General features: G+C 52.1%; 4 protein-coding genes across 6 annotated transcripts; 1 reads left to right on the top strand and 3 right to left on the bottom strand.

The window, feature by feature from the left end:
- Nucleotides 1-312: 312 nt before the first annotated feature.
- On the bottom strand, nt 313-4,267 carry ARPC5L (actin related protein 2/3 complex subunit 5 like). Of its 2 annotated transcripts, none has more exons than XM_056353041.1 (4): nt 3,980-4,267; nt 3,715-3,790; nt 3,308-3,484; nt 313-880 (listed from the first exon to the last, which is right to left on the bottom strand). In XM_056353041.1, exons 1-4 carry the CDS (start codon nt 4,117-4,119, stop codon nt 818-820), a joined length of 456 nt encoding a protein of 151 aa, XP_056209016.1. In that variant the 5' UTR covers nt 4,120-4,267; the 3' UTR covers nt 313-817. The 2 variants fall into 2 exon arrangements, with proteins under 2 accessions (XP_056209016.1, XP_056209017.1); XM_056353042.1 differs by having other exon boundaries at nt 3,715-3,787.
- A 13-nt stretch (nt 4,268-4,280) lies between these two features.
- On the bottom strand, nt 4,281-8,540 carry PPP6C (protein phosphatase 6 catalytic subunit). The gene is made up of 7 exons (XM_056353040.1): nt 8,402-8,540; nt 8,199-8,294; nt 8,018-8,083; nt 7,375-7,516; nt 6,190-6,269; nt 5,829-6,038; nt 4,281-5,119 (listed from the first exon to the last, which is right to left on the bottom strand). Exons 1-7 carry the CDS (start codon nt 8,474-8,476, stop codon nt 4,871-4,873), a joined length of 918 nt encoding a protein of 305 aa, XP_056209015.1. The 5' UTR covers nt 8,477-8,540; the 3' UTR covers nt 4,281-4,870.
- A 9-nt stretch (nt 8,541-8,549) lies between these two features.
- RABEPK (Rab9 effector protein with kelch motifs) lies at nt 8,550-11,211 on the top strand. Of its 2 annotated transcripts, XM_056353037.1 has the most exons (7): nt 8,550-8,706; nt 8,780-8,928; nt 9,007-9,159; nt 9,388-9,549; nt 10,121-10,270; nt 10,454-10,603; nt 10,822-11,211. In XM_056353037.1, the coding sequence occupies exons 1-7, from the start codon at nt 8,648-8,650 to the stop codon at nt 11,112-11,114; spliced, it is 1,116 nt and encodes a 371-aa protein (XP_056209012.1). In that variant the 5' UTR covers nt 8,550-8,647; the 3' UTR covers nt 11,115-11,211. The 2 variants fall into 2 exon arrangements, with proteins under 2 accessions (XP_056209012.1, XP_056209014.1); XM_056353039.1 differs by lacking the exon at nt 9,007-9,159.
- Nucleotides 11,212-12,090: 879 nt separating this feature from the next.
- Nucleotides 12,091-16,289, bottom strand: HSPA5 (heat shock protein family A (Hsp70) member 5). Its single transcript, XM_056353036.1, has 9 exons — nt 16,246-16,289; nt 16,027-16,157; nt 15,461-15,692; nt 15,024-15,161; nt 14,709-14,821; nt 14,235-14,625; nt 13,688-13,925; nt 13,340-13,507; nt 12,091-12,977 (listed from the first exon to the last, which is right to left on the bottom strand). Exons 2-9 carry the CDS (start codon nt 16,140-16,142, stop codon nt 12,418-12,420), a joined length of 1,956 nt encoding a protein of 651 aa, XP_056209011.1. The 5' UTR covers nt 16,143-16,157; nt 16,246-16,289; the 3' UTR covers nt 12,091-12,417.
- Between the last annotated feature and the right edge of the window lie 286 nt (nt 16,290-16,575).

Genomic DNA, 16,575 nt, shown 5'->3' with positions numbered 1-16,575 from the left:
ATGTGAGGATATACTAATACATAAATAATAAGTTCTTAAGTATATATTCTTGTTCATCCTAGAGAGAGAACAAATCAAACCACGTGTGATTGTGTACTCTAGTGTCTGCATCTTAGAAGCCCTGATGGAACAGCTGAGCTTGGTCTCCCTCCCTGCAGCCAGCATAGCTGGATTTGAGGGCAGATTCTGTGAACAGGTGGAATTCAGAGCGTTCATGGGAAAGTGGAAAGTTAGCTTAGAATCGGTATGTTGCTGACCTGCTTTTGAGTAAAGTGTCAGACTTAGGATTTAGCGAAAAATAAATTACTTAACTCATGTGATCCAAGAACTTTATTGATGCAGCAGGCACTTTACACTGAAACCAACCCCAGTCCAGCTCGTCCTTTGACTGTACGTACAAAATCACCATTCTAACGAACACTTCTCCCACCATTGGCTGTCAGGATCTTGCACCTGCCACGGACACAGCTACCTCTTAAATAAGCAGTACACGCAGAATCTTCTATCACCACACTTCAGTAAAGCAGCGTCTGAAAATACCTGTTCACTTACAGTAGTAGGAGGCAGGAGTGTGCCTTCTCTCTGCCTGTTAAAGAAGGGATCAGGAGAATGTCTTGGCTCCTGTGTTTGATAGTCGGAATATGCAGGAATAGCTTTATTCTTCCCCCACCTTTAAGGTTAAAAGCATCCCAAGAGGAGGTTTCCATAGTATTTCAGTAGATTGCGATCTCTAATAAAGATGGACCAGTGTCATTGCAGCTAATTCCTTCTTCTGAGTCCAAAACTCATCGTCGTCATGGTTCAAGTTAATAGTCTTTTAAACAGTCTTTCTTGCTGTAAGAACTCTTACAATGGAACCTAGTCCACCTACTGCTAATGCCTGTGGGGATGGGAAAAGGAGAGGTTACACAGTTGCTGTGTTGCACATAAAAGGCATCTTAAAAGAACAGACAATTAAGTGTTTATAACAGAGCAGTATATGACTCGTTCTCCAGAAACTTTTCACACAGAGGCAGCTTAGCCTCTTCCACCTCACTCTACTCCTTTTTTGCTCTCAAATCTTTACAACAGTTAATTGCGGGGGGGGGGAAATTATTTATTTTTCTCTAGCACATGCAGACATTAAAGCTATTCATTCATTCTGTTTAGCACTAAGCTGTACCATGCAGCATTAGGCTTCCACTGTGAAGCCATGCTGCCCCCACCAGCCTGTGAGGGCCGGCAGCGGGGGCTCCCCAGCACACACAGCCCCCACCCCTGAGAAAGCTCTTCGTGCTGATTGCTGCCTGCAGAACAGGCACGGTTCTGGGGTTGTTCTACCTCTGTGTGTCCTCCTTGCCCCACTGACGCCTTTACCTTCCTGCAGTGATGAGTTCTACGTTCGCACACTGGCTCCACCTTGCAGCATGTGCGCTGAGTGATTGAGGGCGACAGTTCAGGGCTCATGGGGGAGCTCAGCCCTGAACTCAGATCCACGCTTGTTCCCATCTTGGGAAGTTTGTGCCTCACTTCCCCTCTGTAAATACACACGAGTGATCTTTGGCTTAAAGTACTGGAGTACATATATAGTAATATTCTATAAATGTGCTCTGTGCCATAAAGAACCAAGGAAATGAAGGGGAAATTACATTCTCCAAAATCTAACCATCTTTTGAATCTAAAGGACACCAATGTCACGTGTCACTGATGATGCAGAATGTCTCACCTCCCATACCCCTGAACAGGGAAGGAGGAAGGAAGGGCTCGTTTCAGTTTCATTTGCATCCCTCAATGTAAAGAACGTATCCCTCTGAAGACTAGAAGACGATGGATGTGATTATGAAAAAATAAATACTAAAGCTGACTGCTTAAAATGAGGCATGTTTACTCTGCAGACGTAATTCAAATCAAGCCTGATGGGTACTGCCGCGTCTGAAATGAGAACAATGATCCACAGCACCAGACATTTCTCACTGTCGTTGGGACATGGACGCAAAGCGTCCACTTGGAGCAGAACATGCACGCGCTGCACGCACATCAACGTTCCTGAGTTACCAGACCTGACAGGTGTGGGGGTGGCAGCCCTTTTCCAGAGGACAGACTGGTACCACCACTGGGCAGCTGACTCCTCTGAGCAAGCCACACGTCTTACCGGTAGTGCCAAAAAGAACACAAGGGTTTAAACCCTGCCCAGCCTACTCCAGACCTGCCTTGTTCCTTTCAAAACAAAGAGGACGAGATGCTTTACGTGTGCCTACATGCTCTGAGCACTGTCATCTTTCCAGTCAGGGTGGTATTGTGTAATGTTACACACTGGGAGCACCCACCCATGGCTACCTGAAAACAGTCTCCAGTGGAAACAACAGGGGGGAAAAAAAGAAGGAAATAAAAAATCAAGCAGAAGCCTGTTCCTTGCTGTCCTGAGAAATTCTATCCTCTGTCAAGGTTCTGCAAAGCAGGTGACAGCTGCTGATAGCTGGAGTCACTCTACACCTGTTCTATCGTTACATATCACAGGAAAAAACCTGTACGCTGTGAGAACGACAGCGGCATTGGCAGCAGGCTGCGCTGCTGCGGTGCCAGTGGTACAGGGAGGGAGCTGCAGCATTCCTAGTGACCACTTTTCCTAGGAGAAGCACCAACAGCCAGTGCTGCAGCTGAAGCCCCTGCAGCTGGGAAAGAATTTCACTCCCAATTCCTGCCTGGGGGCAGCAGCACCACATCACAGAGAGGGAAGGTCTAACACTAGGACGATGAACAACGTTCTACCCACCCTGTCTCACAAGGGGCATTTCATGGAAACACGAGAAGACCACTCCAGATCCCACTGGTATCTTTCTGGAGATCTCAAAAGCCTCTCCTGTGCAAACCAAACAGGTTTGCTAAATCCTGTCCCCAAGCTGTGACAAGTACGCTGCTAGCAGCATGCAGGTGATGCAAACTGCCAGCCCCAGCACCCCTCAGCTGCATGCTCAGCCCCAGAGGAAAGCTGGCAGCTACATCCCACCAACCCATCTCCACCCCCAGCCTTCTCCTTGGTGGGGCCACGGCACTTGCTAGATGTTGAAGGTGGTGCAATGCTTCCTCCAGTAGATGCTGCCCTGCCACAAGTCTCACCTTGGCCCCTGGCAGTGGATAAGGTTTGAAATATGGGCAAAGGCTTACCGAGTCCAAACTCGGAGACCAAAGGTAAAAGGAAATGCTACTTCCTGTGCTCCTTGGGGATGAGCCCCCAAACACCATCTGCTTCTCTTGCAGCGGCTCTCGCAAAAGCACTGACAGAGACCCAGCAGAGCAGGGCGGCGCCCAGAGAGCACCAAACACGTACCTTTTCATGCCACTGAAGTAATATTGCACTGCTATTTTCTGTTGGCTTTTCAAATCCTTTATAAATGTACTTCATTAACAAGTCAATGCCATTTCTGTCTAAGGAATTCACTGCTTGTTCTATTTCACTGCTTTTAAAAGATGTGAGGACTTTAAGCATGGTTCCCTGGGCCTGCTCCTGCGAAGACAAGGAAAGGAGAAGGTGAGGACCAGCAAAGCTGGAAACGATCCCAGGACGGGCACTCGACAGAGCACGCTCAGAGGAGCGGTGGCCACGCCAAAGGCGGCCGCGCCATAACCGAGCGGGTGCGCAGCTCTCACGTCGGGTTCCAGCGAAGGGCAGAATGCGCGGGGCCCGCCCAGCGGGGCACACTGCCCCGCCGCTCCAGCAGCGCCCGGCCCCGTTACCTTCATCGCCTGGCTCCTCGCGTTGCCCGGCGCGCTCCTCAGGGCGGCGTGGAAGGCGCGCAGCGCGTCCCCTCTGCGGCGCAGCAGTCAAGGACTCACCCGCTGCCCCGCAGCGCCCGGCCCAACGCGCCCGCGGCTGCCGCCACCCCCAGGCAACGGACCGGCGCTCGGGGCCGCTCCTCCTGCCCCCGCCGCCCCGCGGGGCCGCGCCGCAGCCGCCCGGGCGGGAGGCGGCGGGGCCCGCCGCGCCCCCCCCAAAGGATACTGCCTCAGCAGCGCCTCCACCTCGGGGCTGGCGTCGGGCTCGGCCGCCGCCGCTTCCTCGGGCTCCTCCACGAACCGGTTCTCGTCGTACTGGTCGATGTCGAGGCGGCGGAAGCGGGAGGAGAGCGTGCTCCGCGCCATGCCGCCGGCCCGGCGCCCGCCCCGCCCCGGAACCGGAAGCGCCGCGCGGCCGGAAGCGGAAGCCGCGGACGCCCAGCCCCGCCCCGTGGGTGCGCAGCGCGTTATTCACCGGGGGGCGGGGGCTCGCGTAAGGTGCGACTTTATTAAAAACGCAAGGGATCTGAAAAAAATCAGAACAATTATTTTAATGTACAAATTCAATCGCTGTAGCAGGTTTGTGTAGTTTTAACAAAAAAAAAAAAGGGGGGGGGGGGGAGGGGGAGGAGCCCTTCCGGCCACTTTATTTTTTATCCACTTAAAACAAGCTACGAGGACGACTCGGCTGGAGGCCGCGGAGCTGTACACAACACAAGGCATTCACAGTCCCACCGTGCGCACTAGGCAGTAACTTTGCTGCTGAAATTTCTTAAAACTTACCAAACAAAATGCTGAATTACACACTGGGACCGAGCTGCTTCCCGGGCACCGCCACAGTGGTGGGGGAAACGCTCCATCTAAACCCAGAAATACGTAATAACTACATGCAGTAGTATAAATTTCAAGGACATATTACAAATACTCTGAAATTAACGGGGGGGGGGGGGGGCGGGGCAACACCCACTTGCTACAGACACCATAATACACAATAAATTTAGATAATTTAAAAATAAAAAAGGCAAGAGGCAGCATTTCAGCAGCAAAGTGCTCAATAAAAAGTATATTGTAAAGGGACAGTACAAGGGAAGAGGGAGACAGCAGGCAGGGAAAGGTCTCAGAGGAAATACGGTGTGGTTGTTCTAGGAGGAATTACACGTTCTGAATCTGGAACTGCGCGGAATAACTTTGGTTCTCTTGTATTTACATCTTTAAAGACCATGATTGACGCAATATTTCCACAGCGGTAGCAGTAATTTGGAGCAGACCATACCGTTACCAATTTCTCATCAAACATGAATTTATAGCCTTCATGAACTAGCTGATGCGCTCTGCAGATGAGTTTTAAGTTGTTGATGTGAACAAACTGCAAAGAAAAAAAAGCAGGTCAGTTCTCTCTGAGCAGCCACTGCTACCGCAGCAGCCCCCTCCAGCGAGGCAGGGCTTACACAGAAGCTTTTTCACCCAGTGCACTGAAAAAAACCAACTACTCGGGTTTTGAGACCCAAACAGTGAGAAACAGTGATGAAACACAGGCGACAGCTGCAATGGCCAAGTCTGTGCTGTCCGCAAGACCCAATCCTTCCCGAACGCGCTGCAGAAAGGCTGCAGAGCCAACACAGAACATGAGCGCGGCATTTGTAACACAGCTAGTTCAGAAGCCTGCAAAGGTCAGTGCATGTTCGTCCCGAAAAACTGGCTGTTTCCCAAAGCAATGAAACTTAAGTCAAGAGCTGTTAAGAAAAATGGTGGGTTTTTCTCCTAAATCCTTAGAAAAGTACTCTAGTATCACTAAAGTTTGCATAGTTAATCTCACTGCGTTACACTTTTTAAAAGCAAGATCAGCGTGACCACATCCAGCAGCTGTATTTATGCTTTTAAGTTCAAATGGCTTGTTTTCAAGTTGGCCCAAGCGAACCTTCTCCATCACCACGACTTACTGGCAGTGGTCTTATGAGAAAGCATTGTCTCGCAGCACCCTCGATCTGTTTCTTGCTGGGGTAAATAACAAACTGACCCAAACCATTTCTTTCATACCTGCAGTTACTTTATGTTGCACGCAACAGCATCATTACCTCGTTCGTCACCTTCGCACCAAAGAGCCACCCTGCTCCTCGCGGACTGATTGCCCACGTGTCGACGTCTTCTGGATCAGACCAAACTAGGTCACAGAAGGCGCCTTTGTGAGGAATTTCTTGATTACGTTCAATGGTTCGAATCTGATCGAGTGTCTTGATGTCTGGAGAGAGGCCACCATGCACACAGAGAATCTGCTCATCTATTAACTGCAGGAAAGAAAAAAAGACAGGCATACAAAATCCTCAGTATTGTCATCCAGCCCAGAACGCTACCAGTGCGACCCTTAAAGGTCACTAGTTCTAGAATTCACATTCAGGTGATCTATCTGTATTTTTATAACTTGGTGTTCACACTTACAGCTGCTATTGTGAGCATGTCAAAGACTTTGGTACAGTATCTCCAAGCATTAGCATTTCCGTATTTGGTTTGGCACTCATCTGTTAAACAGAGAATTTTTTTCTTCTTAATGGACCAGAAGACATTCAGACAGTAAGATCAGAGGCAAACACATAAAGCACAAGTTGCAAAGTCAGATGTACGATAAAAACCCTATTAGGAGCACCACAGGGAAGCTGCTGCTGGCCAGGCTCCCCTCAGAAGGGACCAAGGTACCTGCGGGGCTTTGCTTACTGAGCAACATGCCAGGTGGTGCAGAGAAAACAGTCTTGTGCAACAGAGCCAGCGATGCTTTCGCTGCTTCCCATGGCTGGCCAGCTGGGAACCAACCCCTGACCAGACCAGCCAAGAGCTTAAATTAGCAAATTTTATACAGAAGAACTGAGGTTGAGAGCATGAACTGACCGGGGCTAGTGGGAGATATTCCTACCACAAAGAGGAGTCACAGCAGCTTTGTTTAAAGCTACATGAACATGGCAGTAAACCTGGCAGGCAGGCATTTCCTAAGCAACTTGTGAACATTCCTCCTTGTTCTTGTTGACACATTATCCAAAAGAAAGTATGTCACAGGCTATATTCTTTGTGGCAGGTGTTAGATATTGTCTAGGATTTCCCCAGGTTTTATCACAGCCTCACATGACAAAAAAATAAGTTTCCAAGCAATTTAATTCCCTCAGGTTTTCACACACTTGTTCTGCTGCTTATTTCTTGCCAGTTGCATTTTCCCAGATCCTCACTGTTGACAATGAATGGCTTCGACAGCGAACTCTACATGTGACACTGATTTTTAGTTATACTGAAACTTAAGGGGAATTACAGTCACATCATAACCTTGTGTAGAACCTTTCATTACAAGATAGCAAAGCAAGTTCTGTATAACTATGTGCTCAGTCTCTAAAATTGAATGTGGCACCAAAACCTAGACGCTAGAGGAAAAGAGCGCCAAGATCTGGACTAAAACACATTCTGCTTCACAAAGACAACGATCACATTAACAAATAACAACATCAAGTTCTACTGAGCCCACGCCCCATGCAGTCCCAGGGAAGCCCCAGCAAAAGCTGCATTCAAAATGGATTTCCCAAGGGAAAGACATCGTTTATTACACGTTAGCCCCACTCAGAAACTGTTTGGATAAAGACTTACCATAAAATCCATATACTTGTGTTATCTGCCTGCTTTCATGATTGCCTCGTAACAGTGTGATACGATCAGGCCACTTAGCTTTTAGTGCAAGAAGGTAAGTGAAAGTCTCAAGACTATAATAACCTCTATCTACAAAGTCACCCTGCAAGTCAAAAAAATATTCGTAAACGGAGAAACAGTCAAATGAAGAATTGCCAAGTGATACACCCCGTTCTACATTTCTCGCGGTACATAACGAACCCTAACGCCAAGGGGAAGCTGGGGTCTGCTCGGATCTAGGAGAGCATGTTCTTTGGTCACCCAGAGTATCAGATTCGAGCTGGCCACCGCACTCACCCAGAGCTGCCCAACACACGTAACGGACCCCCAGCCCCCCCCCTGGCTCAGGCAGGGTGCTGCTGCAGCACCCACACAGCTCCGCTCGATGGGCATCGTGCTCCTCTATTCCCACGTCGCTTTACACCACCTAATTCCTACTTAACTCCACAAAGTAAAACCCGTTGGCAGCAGCCAAACAGTGAAAGCAAAGACAACGCTCCCGGCCAGGGTCTGAAACTCAATGCACCTGGCAGGATTTAACTCGCAAACTCGTTTTTTACAAACGAGACAGGCCAAGAAGCTGGGGCACGCCCGGTGCACGCACCATGAAGATGTAGTTGGTGTCCGGGACCTGGCCGCCGGTCCGGAACAGCTCGCACAGGTCGTAGAACTGCGGAGAGAAGCAGCCGCGTGAGGGGGGCGGGCCCCGGGGGGCTCAGCGCGGGCGCGGCGGGGCCGCGGCTGGGCCCCGGCGGGGCGGGGCCGGGCCGGCAGCCGTCCGTTACCTGCCCGTGGATGTCCCCGCAGACGGTGACGGGCGTGGAGACGGGCTGGACGTTGGACTCCTCCAGCAGCAGGTCGCACACATAATCGCAGAGGCGCTGCGAGAGAAGAGCGGGTCAGCTCCAGCCCCGGGCCCGCCCGGGCCCGCCCGGCCCCCGCCCCGGCCCGCCCCGCCCCGCCGCGGGCCCCGCCGCCGCCGCCGCACCTTGAGGTCGTTCTCGGGCAGGTACTTGCAGAGCCGCGCGATCTCCACGTACTTGTCTAGGTCCAGCGGCGCCATCTTGGGACGGCGGCTCGGGACCGGAAGTGGGGACCGGCACTTCCGGGGGCGGGGCGAGACGCCGGCGGAAGCCTGGGGCACTTCCGGCGGGCGCGGGCCGGAAGGTGACAGCCGCTTCCTGCGGGGGCCGCTGCGTGCCGAGCGGCGCGGTCCCCCCCGGCTTGGCCCGCCATGGGCCTGCGGGCGCTGCCGCTGCTGGAGCCAGGCCGCCGCCCGCAGCCGACCAAGTGGTGAGCAGGGCGGGGGGGCGCGGCGCGGCTGACGCTGCCCGGCGCGGCTGACGCTGCCCGGCGCTTCCCGCAGGTACCGGTTGTCTCCGCGCGGTGAGCGGCCCCGCGGGCGCGTGGGCCACGGCTGCCTCTTCCTGCCCGGCGGCGGCCCCGGCCGCGTCCTCCTCCTGGGTGGCGCCGACCCCGCCGGCGCCTTTGCGGACGCCCACTTCGTGGAGCTGGGTGAGGGCCGGGCCGCGGGACCGGGGGGGCTGGGGAGAGAGCGAGGGGCCGGGGCCGACCGCTCTCCGCTGCCCGCAGGCGCGCACCGCTGGGCCGCGGCCGGCTGGAGCGGGCTGCGGCCGCGCTACGAGCACGCCACCTGCCTGCCCGCCGGCAGCCCCCCGCGCCTCTGGGTCTTCGGCGGTGCCCACCCGGCGGGGAACCGGAACTGCGTCCAGGTGCTGGACCTCGGTGAGGGCCCGGGGAGCGCGGCGGCGGGGCCAGGCCCCGGGGAGGGCCCCGGGAGCGCGGTGGCAGGGGCCGGCCCAGTCACTCAGGGCTGCCCTTGGAGTACGGGCCCCGCGAGCGGGTGGGCACGAAGGTGCCGTCAAGCTCCGCCACGGTGGCTGTCACCTGCAGGGGAAGAGGGTGTTTTCTGTTACCGTGTTGATCGCTTTGTTAATCAAATGTTTTAATTAGAAATGGGAACCTGGAAGAGTCCTGAAGTGAGAGGCCTGCCGCCACTGCCTAGGACGTTTCACACATCCTCAGCAGCTATAGGAGACTGTCTGTATGTGTTTGGAGGGGGAGAGAAAGGAGCAGAACCGGTTCAAGACCAGCAGCTGCATGTGTTTGACACTGGTACCTCCAGATGCGGGAAGGGCCCTTGTGCCAAACACAGAATCCTCCTCTGTGCAGTGGGAGGGCTGCACTCCACAGAGACACGGAGATGCTGGCCCCCTGCTTTGGCTACGAGTTTAAGTGGGTGGGTGGGTGTTCCTCACTGCTGACACACACTTGTCCTTATGTAGTCCCTGGGAACTTGGGCCAGAACAGCAGTGTAAAGCTCTGGGATAAGGAATGCCATGGGAGGTGGGAGTAGTTTGTCACTTCTGCCCAACAGCTGATTCCTTTCTGTGGTGACATTGTCCTGTGCTGCTCGGGTACTGTCAGAGTTGTCCCATTCATTCTTACAGCCCCACGTGCACCAGAACACGTTTGCCTTCCAGTTTGAATTAATCTTTTGTGCTACTGGGTGACCAAAACAGCAGAGCAGCGTCGGAGGCCTTGCCTGCAGTTTGCGCTGTGGCGTTAGCTCTTCTCTGACCCCACTGGAGTTGCTTCCTTAGGATGCCTTGGCAGGGCTCTGGGGTCACTGGTTTGTAGAGCTTCCGGAGTTTTCTTCCTAATGCATGTGCACTCCCATTTTTAGCCACCTTGTCCTGGTCCCAGCCGGATACTCACGGTGATCCCCCTTCTCCTCGGCACGGGCACGTTGTGGTTGCAGTTGGGACCAAACTGTTCATCCACGGTGGTTTAGCTGGAGACACTTTTTACAATGATCTGTTCTGCATTGATACAAGTAAGTATGGAGATAGGTACTGCAGAGCTACAGCTGTTGTGTGCTGCGTTTTGATTTTGGCAGACCTTTTTTCTAAAAGATCAGTTCTTAAATGCTTGAAATACTATCCCATTTGTTTAAAACAACAAAACTTGCTGGTTTTTTCATGTGCATAACCACAGATGTGTTCTTTTTCTCCAACAGATGATATGAGGTGGGTTAAGATCCCAGCCACTGGCGATGTCCCAGGAGGACGGGCATCCCACTCATCAGCCGTGTTTAAGGATCACTTGTACATTTTTGGTGGGATAGGCCCAGCTGGGACACTAGACACTACATACAAGTATCACACAGGTAGGGAGACTTCTCTGAGATGTGCAGTGGTAAGTGCGTGACCCGCTCGGTTCCTGGGCTTTGCTGTCCCAAAAGTCTGTACCGCTGCGCTGGGGTTACAGCAGTACAAGACTAAATGCTCTATAATGTTGAAAAGTCATCTAATGGCGTCACAGCCCCAGCACACCGTAAGCTGGGGAAGCCATATTTAGAGATGTGAATGTGTCTTTGCACTGCAGAGAGGCAGCAGTGGACGCTCCTACAGTTTGATTCCCCGCTGCCTGCTGGGAGGCTGGACCATGCTATGTGCATCATTCCCTGGCAGGCTGCGAAGAGTGGAGGCACCAGCACCTGGGAAGACAAAGCTGGGGATGAGTCACCTGTGCTGGTGGGCAGCAACGGTGGCCCCCTGCAGCAGGGCCAGGATAAGGGGTGTGCTGAGGGTGCAGTTGTGCACCTGCTGTTTGTATTTGGTGGGATGGACACACAGGGGGAAATATACAGGGACTGTGTGGTCAGTCTGATTGAATAGCACAGCTGTGGTCCTGCACAGCACCAGCCTTTTCTACGGTTTTATAGTACATCACATTAAGTTGATTCTTTCCAATAAAGAAATTCTTACCCTCAAAGAGGCAGTGCTGTGCTAACACCTCCCCAAGGTAATGGATGGTTTCTGTATGCAGTCCTGCTGGCCAGAGGCATAGAGTTCCCTGGGGGGGGGGGTGGGGGGGGTGGCTGCAGAAAGGGTTCAGCTGCTGCACCAGGAGAGCCCAGAGGGGTTGTGGGTCAGGAGAGAGGGCTTCCTGCTGGCTGCAGGAACACCATCTGCAAAGCCAGTGGTACTTGGAAACAGCATATTCTGGGAGAGGTGAGAGTCTTCACCATTTTTAAAATGAGTGAGTGAAAAAGCCAGAAGCATCCCCCATGCCAGGGAAAAGGTGAAGCGCCAAGTGGTTTTAAAGAGGTACTACAGCAGGCACCACAAAAGCTCCTTCTGTACTCTGTTCCATTTCTTATCTAATCCCAGGGATAGGACAAGTATCTTAGTTAAATAAAAAGACCCAAGTTCCAAAGATGACTTTTTTTTTTAAATTACATTAGGTCTAGACTAGCTAACTGTTCCATTATCTTATATGAGACTATGGAAACTATTTTTAGGAGCTTTTATTACTTTCCTGCACTATTTGTGGTTAAGCTGGTCTCCTTCACCTGCTTTGCATTTAAGTTTGCATCATAACTGATGGGGGGTAGATAAACCTCTGCTTTCAGGCCTCTCAGCCTTCTTTCCAGCTTTCTCCCCACTACATGTGGTGCTCTCCTCCACCAGGGAGGCCAGAAGGCTCACAATCCCAGGAAAGGCTTACCTTGAAGGGTCACCATACCAAAGGGCAACTCAAACCCTAGCAGTCTGGCATAATTCACATCTTGGTTACACCTAGTTGCAGTTAACTATGTAATATCCTAGCTGCCATTAACTAGATAACAGAAGGCACAAAACCAGAACAAAGTCCAGTGTAAATAACAAATTTATTGTGGTCACTTCAGGTAGAAAAGTTCTACACCAAATTCATATGACCAGCTTGTTAAATAGAATGCTTCCACTGCCAATACTTCTAAACCCATTTTGCATTTACACTCCCCCCCTGCTACCCTTTCCCTCCCCAGACATCAAGCAACTGCTAATGAAAAGCAGTATACAGCCACTTTGGGCTAGCATTTCCAGCTCCACTCACGAGTGAAGATTCAAAGTTACATTCCAAATTAAGAGTTCAATATTTTAAACAAGTGTTCCTGAGTCCAATATATACACACACCACATTCAGAGATGCCAGTATCTACAACTCATCCTTCTCTGCTGCTTCCTCTTCACCAGGGGGAGGGCCTGCACTTCCATAGAGCTTGCTAACAATTGGCTGAACAACTTCCTCCAGCTCCTTCTTTTTTGCTTTGAAGTCTTCTATGTCTGCATCTTGATGGCTTTCAAGCCACTCAATCTTTTCCTCTACAGCTTTCTCTATTGTTTCTTTATCTTCAGATGACAGCTTGCCACCCAGCTTCTCTTTGTCCCCAATCTGATTCTTCAGAGAATAGGCATAGCTCTCCAGCTCATTCCGGGCATCAATGCGTTCTTTAAGCTTCTTGTCTTCCTCAGCAAATTTCTCTGCATCATTAACCATCCTCTCAATCTCTTCTGGAGTCAGGCGATTCTGATCATTTGTAATAGTGATCTTGTTTTTGTTCCCAGTGCCTTTGTCTTCAGCTGTGACCCGGAGGATTCCATTCACATCTATTTCAAAGGTAACTTCAATCTGGGGGACACCACGAGGGGCAGGAGGGATGCCAGTGAGGTCAAAAGTTCCCAGAAGATGATTATCCTTTGTGAGGGGACGCTCACCTAGAAGACAATTAGATACAGGGTTTATTTCTTTCCTAGCTGTGGTTTGTGCTTTGTCAGGCTACACACTTTTTAAAGTTGTTTTTAATTCCAACCTTGTAACTGTCTAGACACTTCCTACACTATATGCTATTCCCTCTTACTCTGAAGAGCTCTTCAGAGGTGCAACCATGGTAAAAAGAAAAAGGCACATTTAAAAAAATTCTAGCAACAGCTTTCAATGCAGGTCAGGAAGCCTGATCAGAGCCGTTTCAGACAGCTAGCACTGTTACTGAGCTCTTTTCTATAAAGACATATCCATAAGCATCTACAGCCTTTGTGAGAAGACAGTAGCCAAGTACTGAAGTCCTACAGATTCTTACCTTCATAGACCTTGATTGTCACAGTTGGCTGATTGTCCGAAGCCGTAGAGAAGATCTGAGACTTCTTTGTGGGAACAACAGTATTCCTTGGTATCAGTTTGGTCATTACACCTCCAACAGTCTCAATACCAAGTGTCAGAGGACAGACATCAAGCAACACCAGGTCACCTGGAACAGATCAAGGGTAAGGCTGTAACATGAGTTTGCAACTAGAAAGAAACACCACCCCCATCACTGCGCACAGGATCCTGAGGCCTCAGAGGCACGCAGCTTCTTCAATCTTTTCCAGCTCTAAGTTCTGCTGCATTTTTGTCAATACCCTTGAAGGAACAGCAAAGGTGTCGTTACCTGTATCTTGGTCCCCAGAGAGAACACCAGCCTGGACAGCCGCACCATAGGCTACAGCCTCATCTGGGTTAATGCCACGAGAAGGTTCTTTCCCATTGAAGAACTCTTTAACTAGTTGCTGTATTTTGGGGATGCGAGTAGAGCCACCAACAAGAACGATCTCATCTATATCAGACTTCTTTAGGTCAGAATCCTCCAGAACTTTCTGAACAGGCTTCATAGTGGAACGGAACAGGTCCTAGAAGGCAGAAACACCCCAACAGGACTGTAAGGGCCTATTCCCACATGCCTCATTTCCCAATAATGCAGCGTTTAGTGTATAAAGGGCAACCACTACAGAGGAGGAACATCAACTGGTTTGTGACCAGCCTTGATGAGGCCTCAGCTGTCACTAACATACACACAGCCCCAGCTACCCTGGCAAGGAGCACTTTCTAGTGCGAGCAGGCAGTTATTTATACTCCAGAGTGCAATGTCACAACATGAAATACTGCACAAGTCTCCACTCTAGAGCCAAGGCAATCTAACTTTACATTTCTAAACTTACCATGTTCAGCTCCTCAAACTTGGCCCGAGTAAGGGTCTCTGAGAAATCCTCCCCTTCAAAGAAGGATTCTATTTCAATTCTAGCCTGGTGCTGAGACGACAAGGCTCGCTTTGCTTTCTCCACTTCCCGCCTTAACTTCTGCACAGCTCTGTTATCCTTCCTGACATCTTTTCCAGTTTTCTTCTTGTAGAGTTTGATGAAGTGTTCCATAACACGTTGGTCAAAGTCTTCTCCACCCAGGTGAGTGTCACCATTAGTAGCCACAACTTCAAAGACTCCATTGTCAATTGTGAGGAGGGATACATCAAAAGTTCCACCACCCAAGTCGAACACAAGGATATTCTTTTCACCCTCTCTCTTGTCCAATCCATAAGCAATGGCAGCAGCAGTTCTGTATAGGGAACAGCCCACTCAGAAAACTGGGACTACCACCCCCACTTCCCCAGCAGGCAGGATATATGTGAGGCTACTTACGGCTCATTGATGATTCGCATCACATTCAACCCTGCAATAGTACCAGCATCTTTTGTAGCCTGACGCTGAGCATCATTGAAGTAAGCTGGCACAGTAACAACAGCGTGGGTAACCTGAATGAGTAAGACACAGTTTTGTTATACGAATGAAGTAAAAGTGCATCACTGGTTATCATCATGGCTGTGGTTATTCATAAATAGCTTATTGTTCTTTAGAGGTGGAAACCCACTATCTGCTGAGCCACCAAAGGGGCCAGTAGCACTGAATGGTTTAGTTCAGTTAGTCTGCAGTTGTTAATAGTGCTTATGAACTTACTTTCTTCCCCAGATAAGCCTCAGCAGTTTCCTTCATCTTTGTTAGGACCATAGCAGAAATTTCTTCAGGAGCAAATGTTTTTGTCTGTCCACCTCCAACATCAACTTGAATATGGGGCTTGGCTTTTTTTTCAACAACCTGAAGAGAACAATGCATACTGTCCCATTCAACAATTCACAGAATTATTCCCACTTATCTGAGCATTTCCTTCTTTCTGAAGATTAATAAAAGCCAAGCCTCTGTAACAAAATCTGACTTGTAGCCAACAGAAGGAACTGAGAGCTACACACCACAGCTGCATCACTGCACCCCAACCCTCTTGGGAGGGCTAGGGAACAAACGGGCTGCTCAAAAGGGCACCATAACTCAGCAGCCTCTCCTGGCCAGAAGTGTAGGTCCCCCTCCCCCCATCCCCCTCTCCCACGTTCAGGACCCACCTTGAATGGCAAGTACTTGATATCCTGTTGCACAGAGGGGTCGTTCCAGGTGCGGCCAATGAGCCGCTTCGCATCAAACACTGTGTTCTCGGGGTTGGAGGTAAGCTGGTTCTTGGCAGCGTCCCCGATCAAGCGCTCGCCCTCAGGCGTGAACGCCACGTAGGACGGCGTGATACGGTTCCCCTGGTCGTTGGCGATGATTTCCACGCGGCCATTCTTGAAGACGCCCACACTGGGGGGGGGGGGGGGGGGGGGCGGGCAGCGGAACCATGAGTCGGTGCTGGGGCCTGCACCCCCCCACTTCCGCTCCCTGCCCGCGGGCCCGCAGCCCCCCCGCCGGCCTCGCCCTGCGCCCCGAGGCCCAGCACAACCCGGGGGCCCACAGCCTGCTACCAACCCCACCCCAAGGCTCTGCTCTGCCCGGGGGCCCACAGCCTGCCTCCCCCCGCACCCCGAGGCCTAGCACCGCCAGCGGACCCACAGGCCCAGCTGCCCCCCCCACCCGCCCCACCCCCCGAGGGCCCAGCCGCTCCGCTCCACCTCCCCACGGCCCGCTCCCAACGCACCAGGAGTAGGTGGTGCCGAGGTCGATGCCCACCACCGTGCCCACATCCTCCTTCTTCTCCTCGTCGTCCGCCCGCGCGGCGCCCAGCAGCAGCAACGCTAACACGAGGTGCCTCATACCGACCGCGCCGCCCTGCCGAGAAACCGCCGGTCACAAAATGGAGGCGCCCCGCGCGCGGCCGGCAGCTCCGCCCGCCCTGGGCCCGCACCGCCGCCCTTACCGTCAGCACCGCACCCGCCGCGCCCCCAGCCGCTGCTGAACGGTACAGGCGCGCCGCCCGCCCTTATATACCTTACGTTACTCCTTCGTGGAGGCTCGCCATTGGCTGTGGCACCCTCGCTGGAGCTCTCCCATTGGTTGGCTGCTACTAAGCTGGCCTTGCTTGATTGGGGAGATTCAGGCGGCCCCTCTGACATGCCCAGCGCGCCTCCCTCCCGCCACCCCATTGGTTCACCCCGCCGGCGTCGCGGACCTATCAACAGAGAAGCGTGAGCCAAGCGGAGGGAGCCCATTGGCTGGCGGCGGCCGCCATGGCGAGGCCGGGGCCGGG

This window comes from Falco biarmicus, chromosome 9, assembly GCF_023638135.1.
Source record: "Falco biarmicus isolate bFalBia1 chromosome 9, bFalBia1.pri, whole genome shotgun sequence".
Classification (NCBI taxonomy): domain Eukaryota; kingdom Metazoa; phylum Chordata; class Aves; order Falconiformes; family Falconidae; genus Falco; species Falco biarmicus.
This window is presented reverse-complemented; position numbering and strand designations above follow the sequence as displayed.